Source organism: Cylas formicarius, unplaced genomic scaffold (assembly GCF_029955315.1).
Source record: "Cylas formicarius isolate icCylForm1 unplaced genomic scaffold, icCylForm1.1 PGA_scaffold_5__7_contigs__length_24384050, whole genome shotgun sequence".
Classification (NCBI taxonomy): domain Eukaryota; kingdom Metazoa; phylum Arthropoda; class Insecta; order Coleoptera; family Brentidae; genus Cylas; species Cylas formicarius.
In genome coordinates, this window is record NW_026844341.1 from 16,742,944 (window position 1) to 16,755,689 (window position 12,746).

At 38.2% G+C, this 12,746-nt stretch overlaps 1 protein-coding gene across 2 annotated transcripts in view; it reads left to right on the forward strand.

The window, feature by feature from the left end:
• The window catches only part of LOC132701787 (uncharacterized), a 265,521-nt gene that overhangs the window by 209,499 nt on the left and 43,276 nt on the right, over positions 1-12,746 (forward strand). For both annotated transcript variants that reach the window (XM_060669971.1, XM_060669972.1), the window contains exons 4-5: positions 4,056-4,102; positions 12,085-12,227. In XM_060669971.1, the coding sequence (XP_060525954.1) occupies positions 4,056-4,102; positions 12,085-12,227 (190 nt within the window). The remainder of the gene's footprint in view (positions 1-4,055; positions 4,103-12,084; positions 12,228-12,746) is intronic.

Consider the following 12,746-nt stretch of genomic DNA (forward strand, 5'->3'; position numbering starts at 1 on the left):
AGACTGCTAAAGGGTGTTCATCGAATTAAGGAGATAACCCCTCATGGAGATGCATATAGACTGCTAAAATGAGTGTTCATCGAATTAAAGAGATAACCCGGTATAGATATGTAGGTTAAGTGAGTGTCCATTGAATTTAAGAGATCACCCGCCATGGATATGTATATAGACTGCTAAAGGGTGTTCATCGAATTAAGGAGATAACCCCTCATGGATATGCATATAGACTGCTAAAATGAGTGTTCATCGAATTATAGAAATAACCCCTCATGGATACATATACACACTGCTAAAATGAGTGTTCATCAAATTATAGAGATAACCCCTCCTGGATATGTATATAGACTGCTAAAATTAATGTTCTTCGAATTAAAGAGATTAGCCGCCATGGATATAGCGACCGGCATGATTTTTATTCGACGCCACTGATTCTGACAGGACCGCACGCGACTTTTTACGCCGCGACACAAAGAAAACACAAAGCATTTTTCCGTTATAGAAGTTTTCTAAGCCGCAGATTGCGGTTAACTTTTCCGCCCCCGGGGCGTGGAAACCGAATAAAACTTTTCCGCGGAAAAGTTGACGCGGAGAAAACTTCCGCGAAAACGTGTGTCCCAGTAATGGTTTAATCTTATTCGGATTTGCTGTCGGTCGCAAACAAAACCCCTCCTCCCGTACCGTATCGTCTAAACTGTCGCGTCGGTGGAAATCGAATCTGGTCGGATTTGCGACGCCGCATCGCCATAACCTTTTACGGGAACATCGAAAATTCGGTTTGCGCGATCAAAAACTTCGATGATTCATCCGACGACTTGACCCCCCCCCCCCCCCCCCCCAACGACGAGTAATAACCATTCCGGTTCGTAAAGTCGACTTTGCTTTATGGCTGAAATTGTTTTACAAATCGCAGGCGGTCGCGTAGAAAGAGTTGCCGCCGCAATAATATCGTATCGTAAAACATATCCCGCGAATATTCCTTTACGGTTATTTGGATGAATATCGTCACCGCTGTCGACGACGATGGTAACTTTATCCGGCGGCAACCAATAGCGTCTTAATATCTTTCCCCCACCACCACCACACAGTGAGCCACGGAAACTCTAGGCTTTTGACTGATTCGATTTTTTTGTAATGCCAGTAAATTTTACTTAACTTTAATAAAAACACAACAATAAAAAAAGAAAAAAATATTACGAACATCACACTTTTATACAATATATATTTACAAAGTTTTTAATAACACTACACAAAATGTAGAAACATTTTTAATACAGGATGTCCCAAAAAAATTATTTGAATATATACTAAAACTAAATATTGTTATCGGATTTTTTAAATATTTAACTTTATTTGCTTGAAAGAAACGAAATAAAACAATAACAATAACACTTTGCTCTATTTTTGTTACAATTTTTGCATTCATAGCTCTAAAACAGTTAAACCATTGCTTTGCAATAAGAGGTTTTGATTTATAGTTAGCCTTAGTGTCTGTCAAAAGAGCACGACAACCCATTGTAAACAAAAATTAGGACAATACCTTTCACTATTGAAATGCCAAAAATGATAACAATGTCTTACATGAATCAAACTTAAGTTACACTATCGCTCTTTAAAAAAAAGAAAACAAATTTGTATATTAATTAGGTCAAAATTTATAACGGAAAACATTTTTCTCCGTTTTTTTTTGCCCACCGGGCAAGTTGTTTAAAAATTAGTTTTATAAAATGGAGCAGGTGGGAGCAAAATTGTGTCTTACGCGTAACACCACAACATGTTACTTTAATACATAGTATCAACAGCGTCCCTAAATTATGCCGAAATTGTAACATATTATAAATTACAAACATATTTTTTGGGCTATTTTTTTTAATATGACTCAAACCAATGTAGAATTCTTTAAGGATAATTGCATTTAGAGTAATTTACTTAGCATAAAATTGGTCTCAACACTTGCCTTTACTGGCTTCCTGCATTTTGAATTTTGTCAAAAGCTAATTTCTTTTTAAAAAATCCCCTCCACTTTTCACACTCTCAAAATGACACTGACAACAAACGTTACAACATTATTGTTGACGTTTATTAGTCTGTGATGAGGAAAACCGTCCGTCTATCGGGTTCGTAAGCGGGTGCAGAAACGTATTAAACGCACTACTCAAAATTAATATCTTTCGCCCAGTGTAATTGATGATTTTACAAGTCAATTAGATCTCCGGCAGAAAAAATATTAATCTACTTGATTCGCTTTTGTGGATTCATCTAGTCTTGGATATTAAAAAAAAGCTTAAAAAATGCAAAACAAATTGTTATATTAACGGATGCCGCTCAAGCAACAGTAAATAATAAGAATAATGTACACTGTGTCCCAAATTGCTTGCAATCACTAGTTTTCTCGGTAACCAGCGGAGGTAGAACGGTGTTTGCGAAAAATGCTAGATATTTTTAAGTTGAATTCAGTGGTATGGCTAACAATTTTTTAGGTAAACCATTTTCGAGTTATAGTCCAAACAAAAATCGATTTCTTTCTCCTTAAAATGATGTGACACATACGTAAGTAAGTAAATTTAGGTCCATAATAGTTCTTATGCAATTTGCAATTTACTCAGAAGAACAGGATGCAGGACACAGTCAAACGCTTTCGAAAGATGGCATAGAACTGTGCCGGAGTACTCCCTGCTTTCAAAAGCTGCGTAAACCTGATCAGGAACTCTACTAATCGCTCCACAAGTCTATTTACCACGTCTAAACCCAAACTGGGCCGGAGACAACAAACGGTTGTCCTCGAAGTAAGCTGCTAATTGAGAATATAGAATCTTTTCAAAAATTTTACCGATTGTGGAGATAATAGATATTGGACGATAATTATTTATAATATCTACTTGAAAACTGGAATCACTCTGGACAACTTCAAGGAGTTGGGAAAAATACTCTCCGATATACACCTGTTCATCAGCTTTAATGTATTGACATTTTTTTTACTTTATTGTCTTAACTATCATTACACTTAAAACTGATCGGGATGTCTCTCATTTCAAGATATGACACTTCACGGAAAGAAAAACGCTTATCCGTATGCGCCCTCATAGACTCAGTTGGATCGTAAGTATTAGCAATATTTGAAGTTAGTTTATTTCCAAAGTTTGAAAAATATTCATTAAAATTGTCGGGAGTGATACCCAGTGAATGAAAATTTGAACCACTCTTGCGTTTCGTATTGATGACCTCCCATGCTGCCTAGAAGTGTTATGCTTTTATTTATGTAGAACGAGTTAGCGGACTTTTTACTTACTATGATATTATAATATATTTTCGATATGGGGAAATTTAGGATTTTGTTTTTTGATATCCTGGAGAAAGTTTAGCTGATACCGCATCTCTCGTAATTCGTCGGTATACCATTCGATATTTAATTTTTTACTTTTAACTATTTCATTACACAATTCTAAAACAAGATAATATTTATTTTTCTAAGCGGTCTTGGTCAAATTGAAATTCGAACCTTATCCTTTACAATTTAGAAAACTCCTAAATTAGTTCGGTGACGAACGTGCGTATTACTAAAATCCATCACTTACTCGGTTTATATTCGTTTATATTCCGAATCCATTTGAAAAACGTGTTAAGAAATGTGTTTTCGGACGAAAAATCGGACAAAGAGAAACAAACGACGCCAAACCTTTCCGATGGAGGGGGCGGTTAAAACCGCCTCCCGCGAGCCGCTTCCTCCGAAATCGCAAACTAAACGAAAAGGAAAATTCCGAGACAAATGTTTGGCTTGCCGCGCAGTTTTAAAAACTATAATGTTTGCCCTCGGATGTCGTCGACGGGGGCGGCGGGGGCGGCGGGGACGTCGCGCAAATCCGGCCAAACGCGTTTGCATAAATCCCAATTTTATTGTCGGATTTACTTAGAAAATAACGTTATTCCCGCCGCGCCCCCCGTCGTCCGTCTCTCTTCGTCGCTCGCGAGCGAAACCCGGAAAACTCCGGAGCCGTTCCCGACGAAATATTGGAAAAGTTTCGTGCCGACTTTTAAACGTATATCCTTTTGTTTTACAGATGCCTAAGTCCGAGATCGGCGTATTTCTACGAGTTCCCGCCCAACGGTAAGTTATGATTGCTTTTACGGGGGGGCGGCGGCTCATAAATGGGGGCTTTAAAACTTTTTCAACTTTTTTTTTTAAATCCGACTCCGAGGAGTTTGGAACAATTCGGGCGAGCTCGGTGGTTAATTTAGCATTGCCATTCGAAGAATAAGAACCCCCCTTCCCACTCTCGGCGGGTTTAACAATAATTCCCGCCGAGTAATCCCGTTTTTACACCCTCTCGCGGATTATCGCACTATAAAAGCGCCGAACCGCACGCCCTCAACACTTTTTAATTTAGTTCCGGCCGCCGCCGCGAACCCTGGGGGCGGCCCCGGCTCTTTATAACGGCGCATAAAAAAAAAACAAAAGACGACCGGCCATAAAAATTAGAGAACTTCTAGGAGAGTTGCGACGTAAAAGTCTTGATTAAATTATTTGCCGTAAAACTTCCCAAATTGACTTTGCCGGGGGGCGGAGGGGTGCGGATAGGATTACGGGATGGGGAGAGGGGCGAGAGCGACGGCGAAAAAACGACGTGCACAAGATTAAGGGCGAAAAGCGCCCGGGAAATATATAGTGCGGGGCAAGGTCATTAATCTGGCCTTAAAAAGCTACTTTTATGGCTACATTTTACGCCTCCCCCTTAAAATTGTGCCATAAATTGCGGGCGCTGCCGCCGCTGACACGGACGCGGTTCATTTAACCCGTTTTGGAAAATGTTTAGTTTGGACGGTCGTCGGCGCCGCCGCCAGTTCGGCCGCCAAAGTTTACCTACCTTAACCCGTTTGATTTTTTAATACGCCCCGCGTATTAATACGCGAATCACCCCATAAAACTAAAGATATTATCGACGGAATTGGCAACACACACTAAAATCTGTTTTCTTTTCCATTAAGTTTAATATTTTGAAATTAAAGTATTCTTGAATGGTGAGCAAACAGTCCGACAAACTATGAATTTTGACGTTCCGCAAGGAACAATTTTAGCGCCGCCTTTATTACCTCAAGCAAGCAACAAGGCTAGGATAGTTTGCTCTAAAGACTACACGGTAGTCATTTACACTTCACATAGACACCCAGTTTGAATAAATAATTTTCAACGTTCCACAAGGAACAGTTTTAGGGCCACTCTTCTTTATTTATGTAAATAGCATCCCAAAAGCCAGCAGCAAAGCCAAGAAAGTTTGTTATGCGAACAACACGGCGGTCGTTCTAACCAACACTTATCTACAAAAAAAATTTTCGTCCTCTGAAGACAACAATTTCAAAAGTGCAATCGGTAAAATGTCTGTGCAATTCCAATTGTCATAGGACGGTATTAATTGGAGAAGTGCTATTTAAAGCACTTGGGAATAATACATAGGTGATTCCTAGGGACCCATCGCACACAGAACCCCAAACAATACGTATTAAGCAGCTCTTTTGTTTTAATTTTTTTTTATTCATATAACAGAAGTAAAATTCAAACTGACAGTGTAATCCACAGATATGACACACTTTACAAAGAGATCTATGTTAATGTCTCTAGGAACCATGAAACTAGCTCCAAAAATAGTTAAATTATAACGAGAGTTAAAACGTATCACAAAAAATATTTCGTGATATATTTACAAATAATATAATTTTAAATTAGGTGTAAGAAAATTATTAGCATAAATTAGGAAATAAAGTATAACTCCTGACTATGACAGCAAATTTTCAAATCGATTACAGTACAGAATTAGGCGTATCACAAATAAGAAGAATTCTACTGCTTATGTGATAATTAGTTAATACACTGTGAAAACTTTACTGCGACGTGCAAATGTGAATAACCTTTTATTAATATTATTATTATTACTCCTAAAAGGAGGGCAATACATCCGAACGTTTTCGAAACCGATTTGATATCTCCAGTTTTTATGGAAATAACTTTTACATTCAGAATTCAACTTTTGTATCCCCTTGACGTTCTACCTATCGAAAGAGGTGGGGAGACGAGTGGTTTTTGACTCTGAGTATCGGGCTGTCGATTTTATAGATAAAAGAATTTTAAATAAATCAACGCGGGTTCTATAGACGGTACCACTTACCTGAAGGTCACGTCTCGTAACCCCTGGCGTATCCGTGTGACAGAAGCCGACCCTAACCCGGAAGTAGCTTCGATTCGCCTGAAACAGAACGCCCAAAACTTAGCGTTAAGTGACGGAAACAATCCAAAGTGACGCTTCTAAGAGTTGGGACCCCGTTTAGCATAATCAGCAATATCGCCGGTAAGCTCGGCACTTTGCGCAAAGTTAACCCGCCGCCGCCGCCGCCCCGGGGACAAGTTTGCGTAACGGTTAACGACAATTCCGAAGTGTGTTAAGCCGTAATACGCCATGGAAATAAGAGTCGGATATTAACCGCGAGATGGGGTTAACTGCACAAGTTTTTGCGTTACCGACGATAGCACGGGGACCGATGGTGAGATGATAAAAGACCAAATTCTAAGGTCTATGGGCAGCACCATATCCAAGTACTGCTTGCAATCAGAAAAATCTGGAAATGTGGCCCACCAATAAGGAGTGGCAACTGGAATATATGAACCAAAGATGACGATAAAAATTTCTATGCCAATTGGCAAGTTAACAATAGTATTCCAAGTTAAGGTAACCACAATGGAGTACTGATTCGTAATTCGTATTAAAACAATTGCCATCTACTACTTGGTTTTGGATTGTCACAAAGATTAAAAGTCAGATTAAAGTGACGTTATTATGGGTAGGACACGAATGCCACAAAACTAATGGAAAGGATGGAAGGAGAATCCCGGTAATGGTGGAAAGACATGCAAAGACAAATACAGGTCAAAGCATTCCTCAGAAGTCCGTCGATCAAATTTACAGCAGACCTGCTATGCTACAAAAGGAAGGCTGTCACTCCCGCCTTAGGAGACATCTAAGCTTGTGAATGTAGATCCTGCCAAGAAGAGGAGAAAACAGCCACTTGTGTGCTACGCCGGTATGAAGGGCTATGAGAGTGCGATTTCACCTACCAGACGTAACCAAATCAGAGTCAACAAACTATCACTAATCAGAGAGAAGACCCTAAATAAATCTTCATAGCTATCGAGAAAGTGACAATAGATTCTTAGGATCGCAGTGGGAGACACCAATTGCTAACTCCTTCAAATATTGAATCTAGAATCCCACCATTAATTTCGCTAATACGAAGCTATACCAACAAGTGCCATCGAATAGTGTTTCAGTGGCCATAGTTAATGCTTGACGACGTTCTCGACAAAATCGGCGGGTTCTTCCGGGAGTCGCCCTCTACAAAGTTGCACACGGTTCGAATGCAATCTTTCCCGCTTATCGGACGGCTCCGGGACGTTCGATTTATATTGAGCTCAACACGCGATATACTCGGCCGTGCGTGCCGTGATTAATGGCTTTAACTTTTAGAATGTTTACCCACCCGCGAAATACCGGGCCCGATAATGTAGATACGGGGTGACTCACTCTTTGAAAATATTGTTTTATATATGAGACGTCCCAACCCCATCTACTCGAGCTTTCAAGGTGGTTTTTCCTTCGATGTAACCTTAATCATTCAAAATCTAAGGAATAAGTCACTCTGCTAAAGTTCAAGTTTAATTACATAAGACCCAGTGTAAAAGATCTGGCCAAGTGTATTACAAATTAAATATAAATAAAAAATTAATTAAAATTAAAGTTATACAACCAAAATTCTATTACTTTTCAAAGAATCTTCCACACTACCTGACGATTGGCGAAACGTTAGCAAGTTCGACTCGATATTTTTGATAATTTCAAAAATCCAAAATCAATTTATTTTACCATAAACAAGTTGCGGTTTTTTTCTGTATAATTTAAAAAATCCACCGCCCCATTATTGTCGTTACCATATACAGAAAGAAACTATTCCGAGCTCAAAATGTTCTAATTTAATACGTATCGTTCTGTTCTTTCAAACTATTTCACATACGTACACGTAGATTGTGCTAAATTAACAACCACCAGTGGCAAGTGGCAGCTGCCATTTTTTTACAGCTTTGATTAGACTCCACACCTTCGATAGTGGCTCCTTGGTGTAGTTCGTGCTCTCTGATAGGCCCTTCACGTTCTCATAGTACGTGCGTGTCTCCTCGTCTTTTTGGCAGAATCTACCTAAAATATTTTCTTCCATTTCCATTCGACTCGGGTGCCTTTTAAGTCGACAGTCGTCAATAGACCCACTTTTGTTCTTACAGCTTTTCTTGTCAGGTCTGCTATAATTTTAGCTTCCTATGTGTATGAGTTCCTGTGCAATCTTTTATGCAAATGAAACCTTAATTTGTATTAACAAGAAAGTATAGTTAATTGTAATGTCTTCCAATGAATTGGAAAATAAATGGCGAGCCCGGGATTCCTACGGTTACAATTCCGTATTGTAAGGGGGAACATTTGCACTTCGACTATACGCCCTCCAACCTTCGATATTAATATGTTTGCGTATCGGACGGGACGTGCGAAGTTTCTTCAGCCGGGTCTTACCGAAGTTCGCCGCCGCACACAAAACATCGCGTTGTGTACGAATTTGTACACAAGGGCGGCGGGTTTAGGGGGTCGAAGAAGATGATTTATTGTTCGCGCGTCAAAAATTTATAAGCCGCGCGCCGTTTGACGTTTCTGCAACGATTTCCGCGTTGCCGTCATCAATATTTAAGTGGGTGGTAATTTTGGACTAGTTTAAAAAAAAACACTTTCCGAACGCACGCGGGACACACTAGAGGCGCGGCCCAACGAAAAAGGCGTTCGTGAATAATGCATGGTAAGGAACGCGTTCCCGTATATCCGCGCGGCGGCAAATTACAAAAAGCTGTGAAATATTTATGCCGCATTATACTGGAAACAAACACGTTTCGGGATTTCCGCGGCACACAGTGGGCCAGAGCAACCCTACGTGTTTGACAAATTCGATTTTTTTGTAATGCCAATAAATTTTACTTAATATTAATAGAAACACAACAATAAAAAGAAAAAAATATTACAAAAAAAATCTATATTTACAAACAGTTTTTAATTAAATCATGAAAACGGTTTCATAACACTACACAAAATGTAAAAACATTTTGAAGTGATTATTTTTAAATAAACAAAAAATGCAGGGTGTCCCAAAAGTAACAATTTAACAAAAAAAAAAACTTTATTTATATAAATATTGTTAACGGATTTTTTAAAATATTTAAGTTTGATTGCTCGAAAGAAACGGAATAAAACAATAACAGGGTTTTTATACATCTAAAGTATCATTCATGCTCTGTTTTCGCATTAGTCATAGCTCTAAAAAAGTTAAACCATTGTTTTGCAATAATGCATTTAACGTTTTGATTTATAGTTATTCTTAATGTCAAAGCACCTTTCTCTGTTGAAATGCCTAAAATAATAACAATGTGTTACATGAATCAAACTTAAGTTACACTATCGCTCTATAAAAAAAAAGGTAACAAATTTATATATTAATAGGTAAAAACATAACGAAAAACATTTTTTTCCGTTTTTTCTTTGACCTCACAGTAGAGTCTTTAAAATTTATTTTTATAAAATGCAGCAGGTGGGAGCAACATTGTGTCTTACACGTAACACCACAACATGTACTTCAGTACACAGTATCAACAGCATCTCTAAATTATGCTCAAATTGGAATATATTGCTTAATAAATTCTACATTCAGCAGGTAATTCCACATTTTACATACGACATACCAAATTAATTAAGTATGCAGTTGTAAACATAGTTTTAGAATAATGTAAATAACCGCTAAGTCAAACTTTTACTTTTACACAATTTATATATCTTATGTGTTCTACTACGATAAACATATTATTTTTAATATATATAAATGACCTTGCCTTTGTGGTTCCTATATCTGTTTACACACTTTTTGCTGATGACACCACTGTGTCTGTTTCTTATGATTCATTAGGAGAAATGTTGGATAGTTCCAGGATCGCACAGACTGAACACTGGTTTTTTCTACTCCCGTCTGTAAAATACGTAATTACCCACCGATTTAGCGTGCGGGAAGCGTCACTTTACCACGTCAGTTTCGTTTCCCACGAATCCGGGACACTTCGGATATTTGGCAGCAATCGGATGTTTTCGGGGATATTTCCCACGCTTTGAATTTTGAAGTTTATCAATTCTGACAGTCACGTCAGTGAATGTATTTGTGTTTTGCGAAAATGTACGCAAAAACTAACGGTCGTAGAAAAAGTATAGTATGCAACACGTTCGGTAAACTTTTTAACTCGCTCCTTTATTAAACACTCGTCCCGCTCGTGTCAAATAAACTCGTGAGTCAAATGCCGTTTACCGCACTTGGTGCATAATATACTATTAAATAATTATAAAAGAGAGAGAGTGCCTTTTTCCATGCAAAATTTAAGTACAGTCAATTTTAATAAAATAAGTACCACATTTCTTGCCAGATATATTGACCCAAAACTTCAGTAGGACTCCCATATAGATTTTGTTGCTCAGAAACTGACCAAAAATTTGTATTTCATCCTGGTGTGTTAAGGATTGCATATTTTGCACTTTTTAATTCACACCTCCTATATGCGTTCTTAAAATTGGTCCATGCTGCTGGCAGCCACCGTTTGTTCAGATGAGAACGAAAAGCAATTCGAATTATTAGTAGATTAATAATAATAATATACTTTATTTCCATACGACTTACATTGTAAGTATAGGATAACGTCAAAATACATAACCAATAAAGATACACAGCATTTTTAAAATCATACATAGAGTTATAAAAAACAAACACAAGTTGAAATGGACAAACAAACAAACAAAAGACCAGAATCGAAATAAACTCCCGGAAATTTCGCAACCCGCCTCGATCGGTTTATTATTACACTTAACTCAGATGCTCTTATCTATGACTCGTAGTGAGAAATGAATCAATTCAGTTTTATCGTGATTTGATATAAGACTATTAGAGTTGTTAGAGAGATCCTCCATGTCGGCACTGCAGCTGTATCATCAGCAAATAGTGATACATAATTATTATCTGATCCACAGGAAACTATGTCATTAATAAATATACTTCCCTGCGGAGACTTGGAAATTCTTACGTTTCCCTCGTTTTTTATCTTAGAAAATCTATTATTTATAAAGAAAAATCCGCATCTATGTACCACTTATAAGGAATTGCATGACCACCAAACCAGAGGCCGGGACAATGAAGTATTCTTAAACAACTCCACTCTAGTAAAAAAAGAATTAATTTACAGATTAAAGCTATATACAGGGTTTTTCGTAATTAGATTCTGACCCTTATGATGTGATTCTTTATATAATTTAAAAAACAAACAAAAAATCGCTTATCGTTAAAACTACTTTAGATGTTTTGAAGAAAATTAGTAGAGGTTACACTCTATTTCGGTGCTATTTTCGCAAGTGGCGTCGGGGTTAGCATGATACTATTTCAGTGGTATGCGATTATTTTTCCGAAAGTGAATTGTATTAACATAAACCCCTGTCATGTCTTAATAAAAATCATCGGCGAAGGGTTTCCAGAGAAAAATATTTTTTAAATAGTCGTGATTTACTACCGAATATGAAAAACTAGCATTCAATGACGTGAACAAAAACAAAAAAAAAGTGACCATCACTTGCAATTCTACAGGATTCAGTTCTCTCATTGCGTTTGGTACTTTTTGAAAAATTGTCGGAGTATTTCTTATTTATTTTCATCCGAGGAATCACATCCTTAAGGGTCAGCATCTTATTATGAATTACCCTTTATACAAATCTATAACGTAATAAACCTTTACATTACTTAATTTTCCTATTTTTTAAACAAAATAATTAATAAATTAATGTAAGTTTAGTGTAAAAAACTGCATGAACCTACTAATCTTAAAGTTGTAGCCCCCCCCACCCCGCCCGGATGACGTTTGATCCGAGAGGGGATCGTCTGATCCGTGCGTCTTAACTACTTACTAATGACGCGTACCGTTTGTTTCAGAACAAAATTACGCCAATACCGGCAAGAAGAGGAACACATTTTCGCGGATACAGCGGATATTTAAAACCTCGCACAGAAAAGAAAAGCACGGATCCAGTTCCCCGCGTCACGGGCGTGCGGCGTCCAGGGGCGTGCCGCAGAGGGTAAGTGTTAAGTATTTATCAAATGAAAATCGTACGGTAAATATTTGCACCCGAGCAAAACTGCCGGGTGCGAAAACGACAAATTAATTAAGAAGTTTGTCGCGCGGGAAAATCGCAGACGCCGGTACCCGCATTTTGAATATTTCTAGTCCGCCCGTGACTCCCCCACCCCCCTCGAGGCGCTTTTTTAATTATAAACTTTGCGGCGCCAAGACCGCTCGTCCAAATAAGGCCATTTTTCTCGTCGAGAACAACACAATGGAGTTTGGCGGCTTCTCAAAAGAATTCCGAATTTTCCGATCGGCGGCGACGCTAATGAAAAATCGACCAAGTTTTTTTACCAACTTGCTGATTAGCCCGAAGCGCCCTTTGTTAAAAACAAACGGCAACCGGGCGCCTTTCTTTTTTTAACCGAAACCAAATTCGCCAGTAGCGGAGGCGGTGGCGCATATACAGGGTGAAAATGTGAAAACGTTTTTTTGCACAATACGTTCGTACTAAGTTTTCTGCTTAAAATGG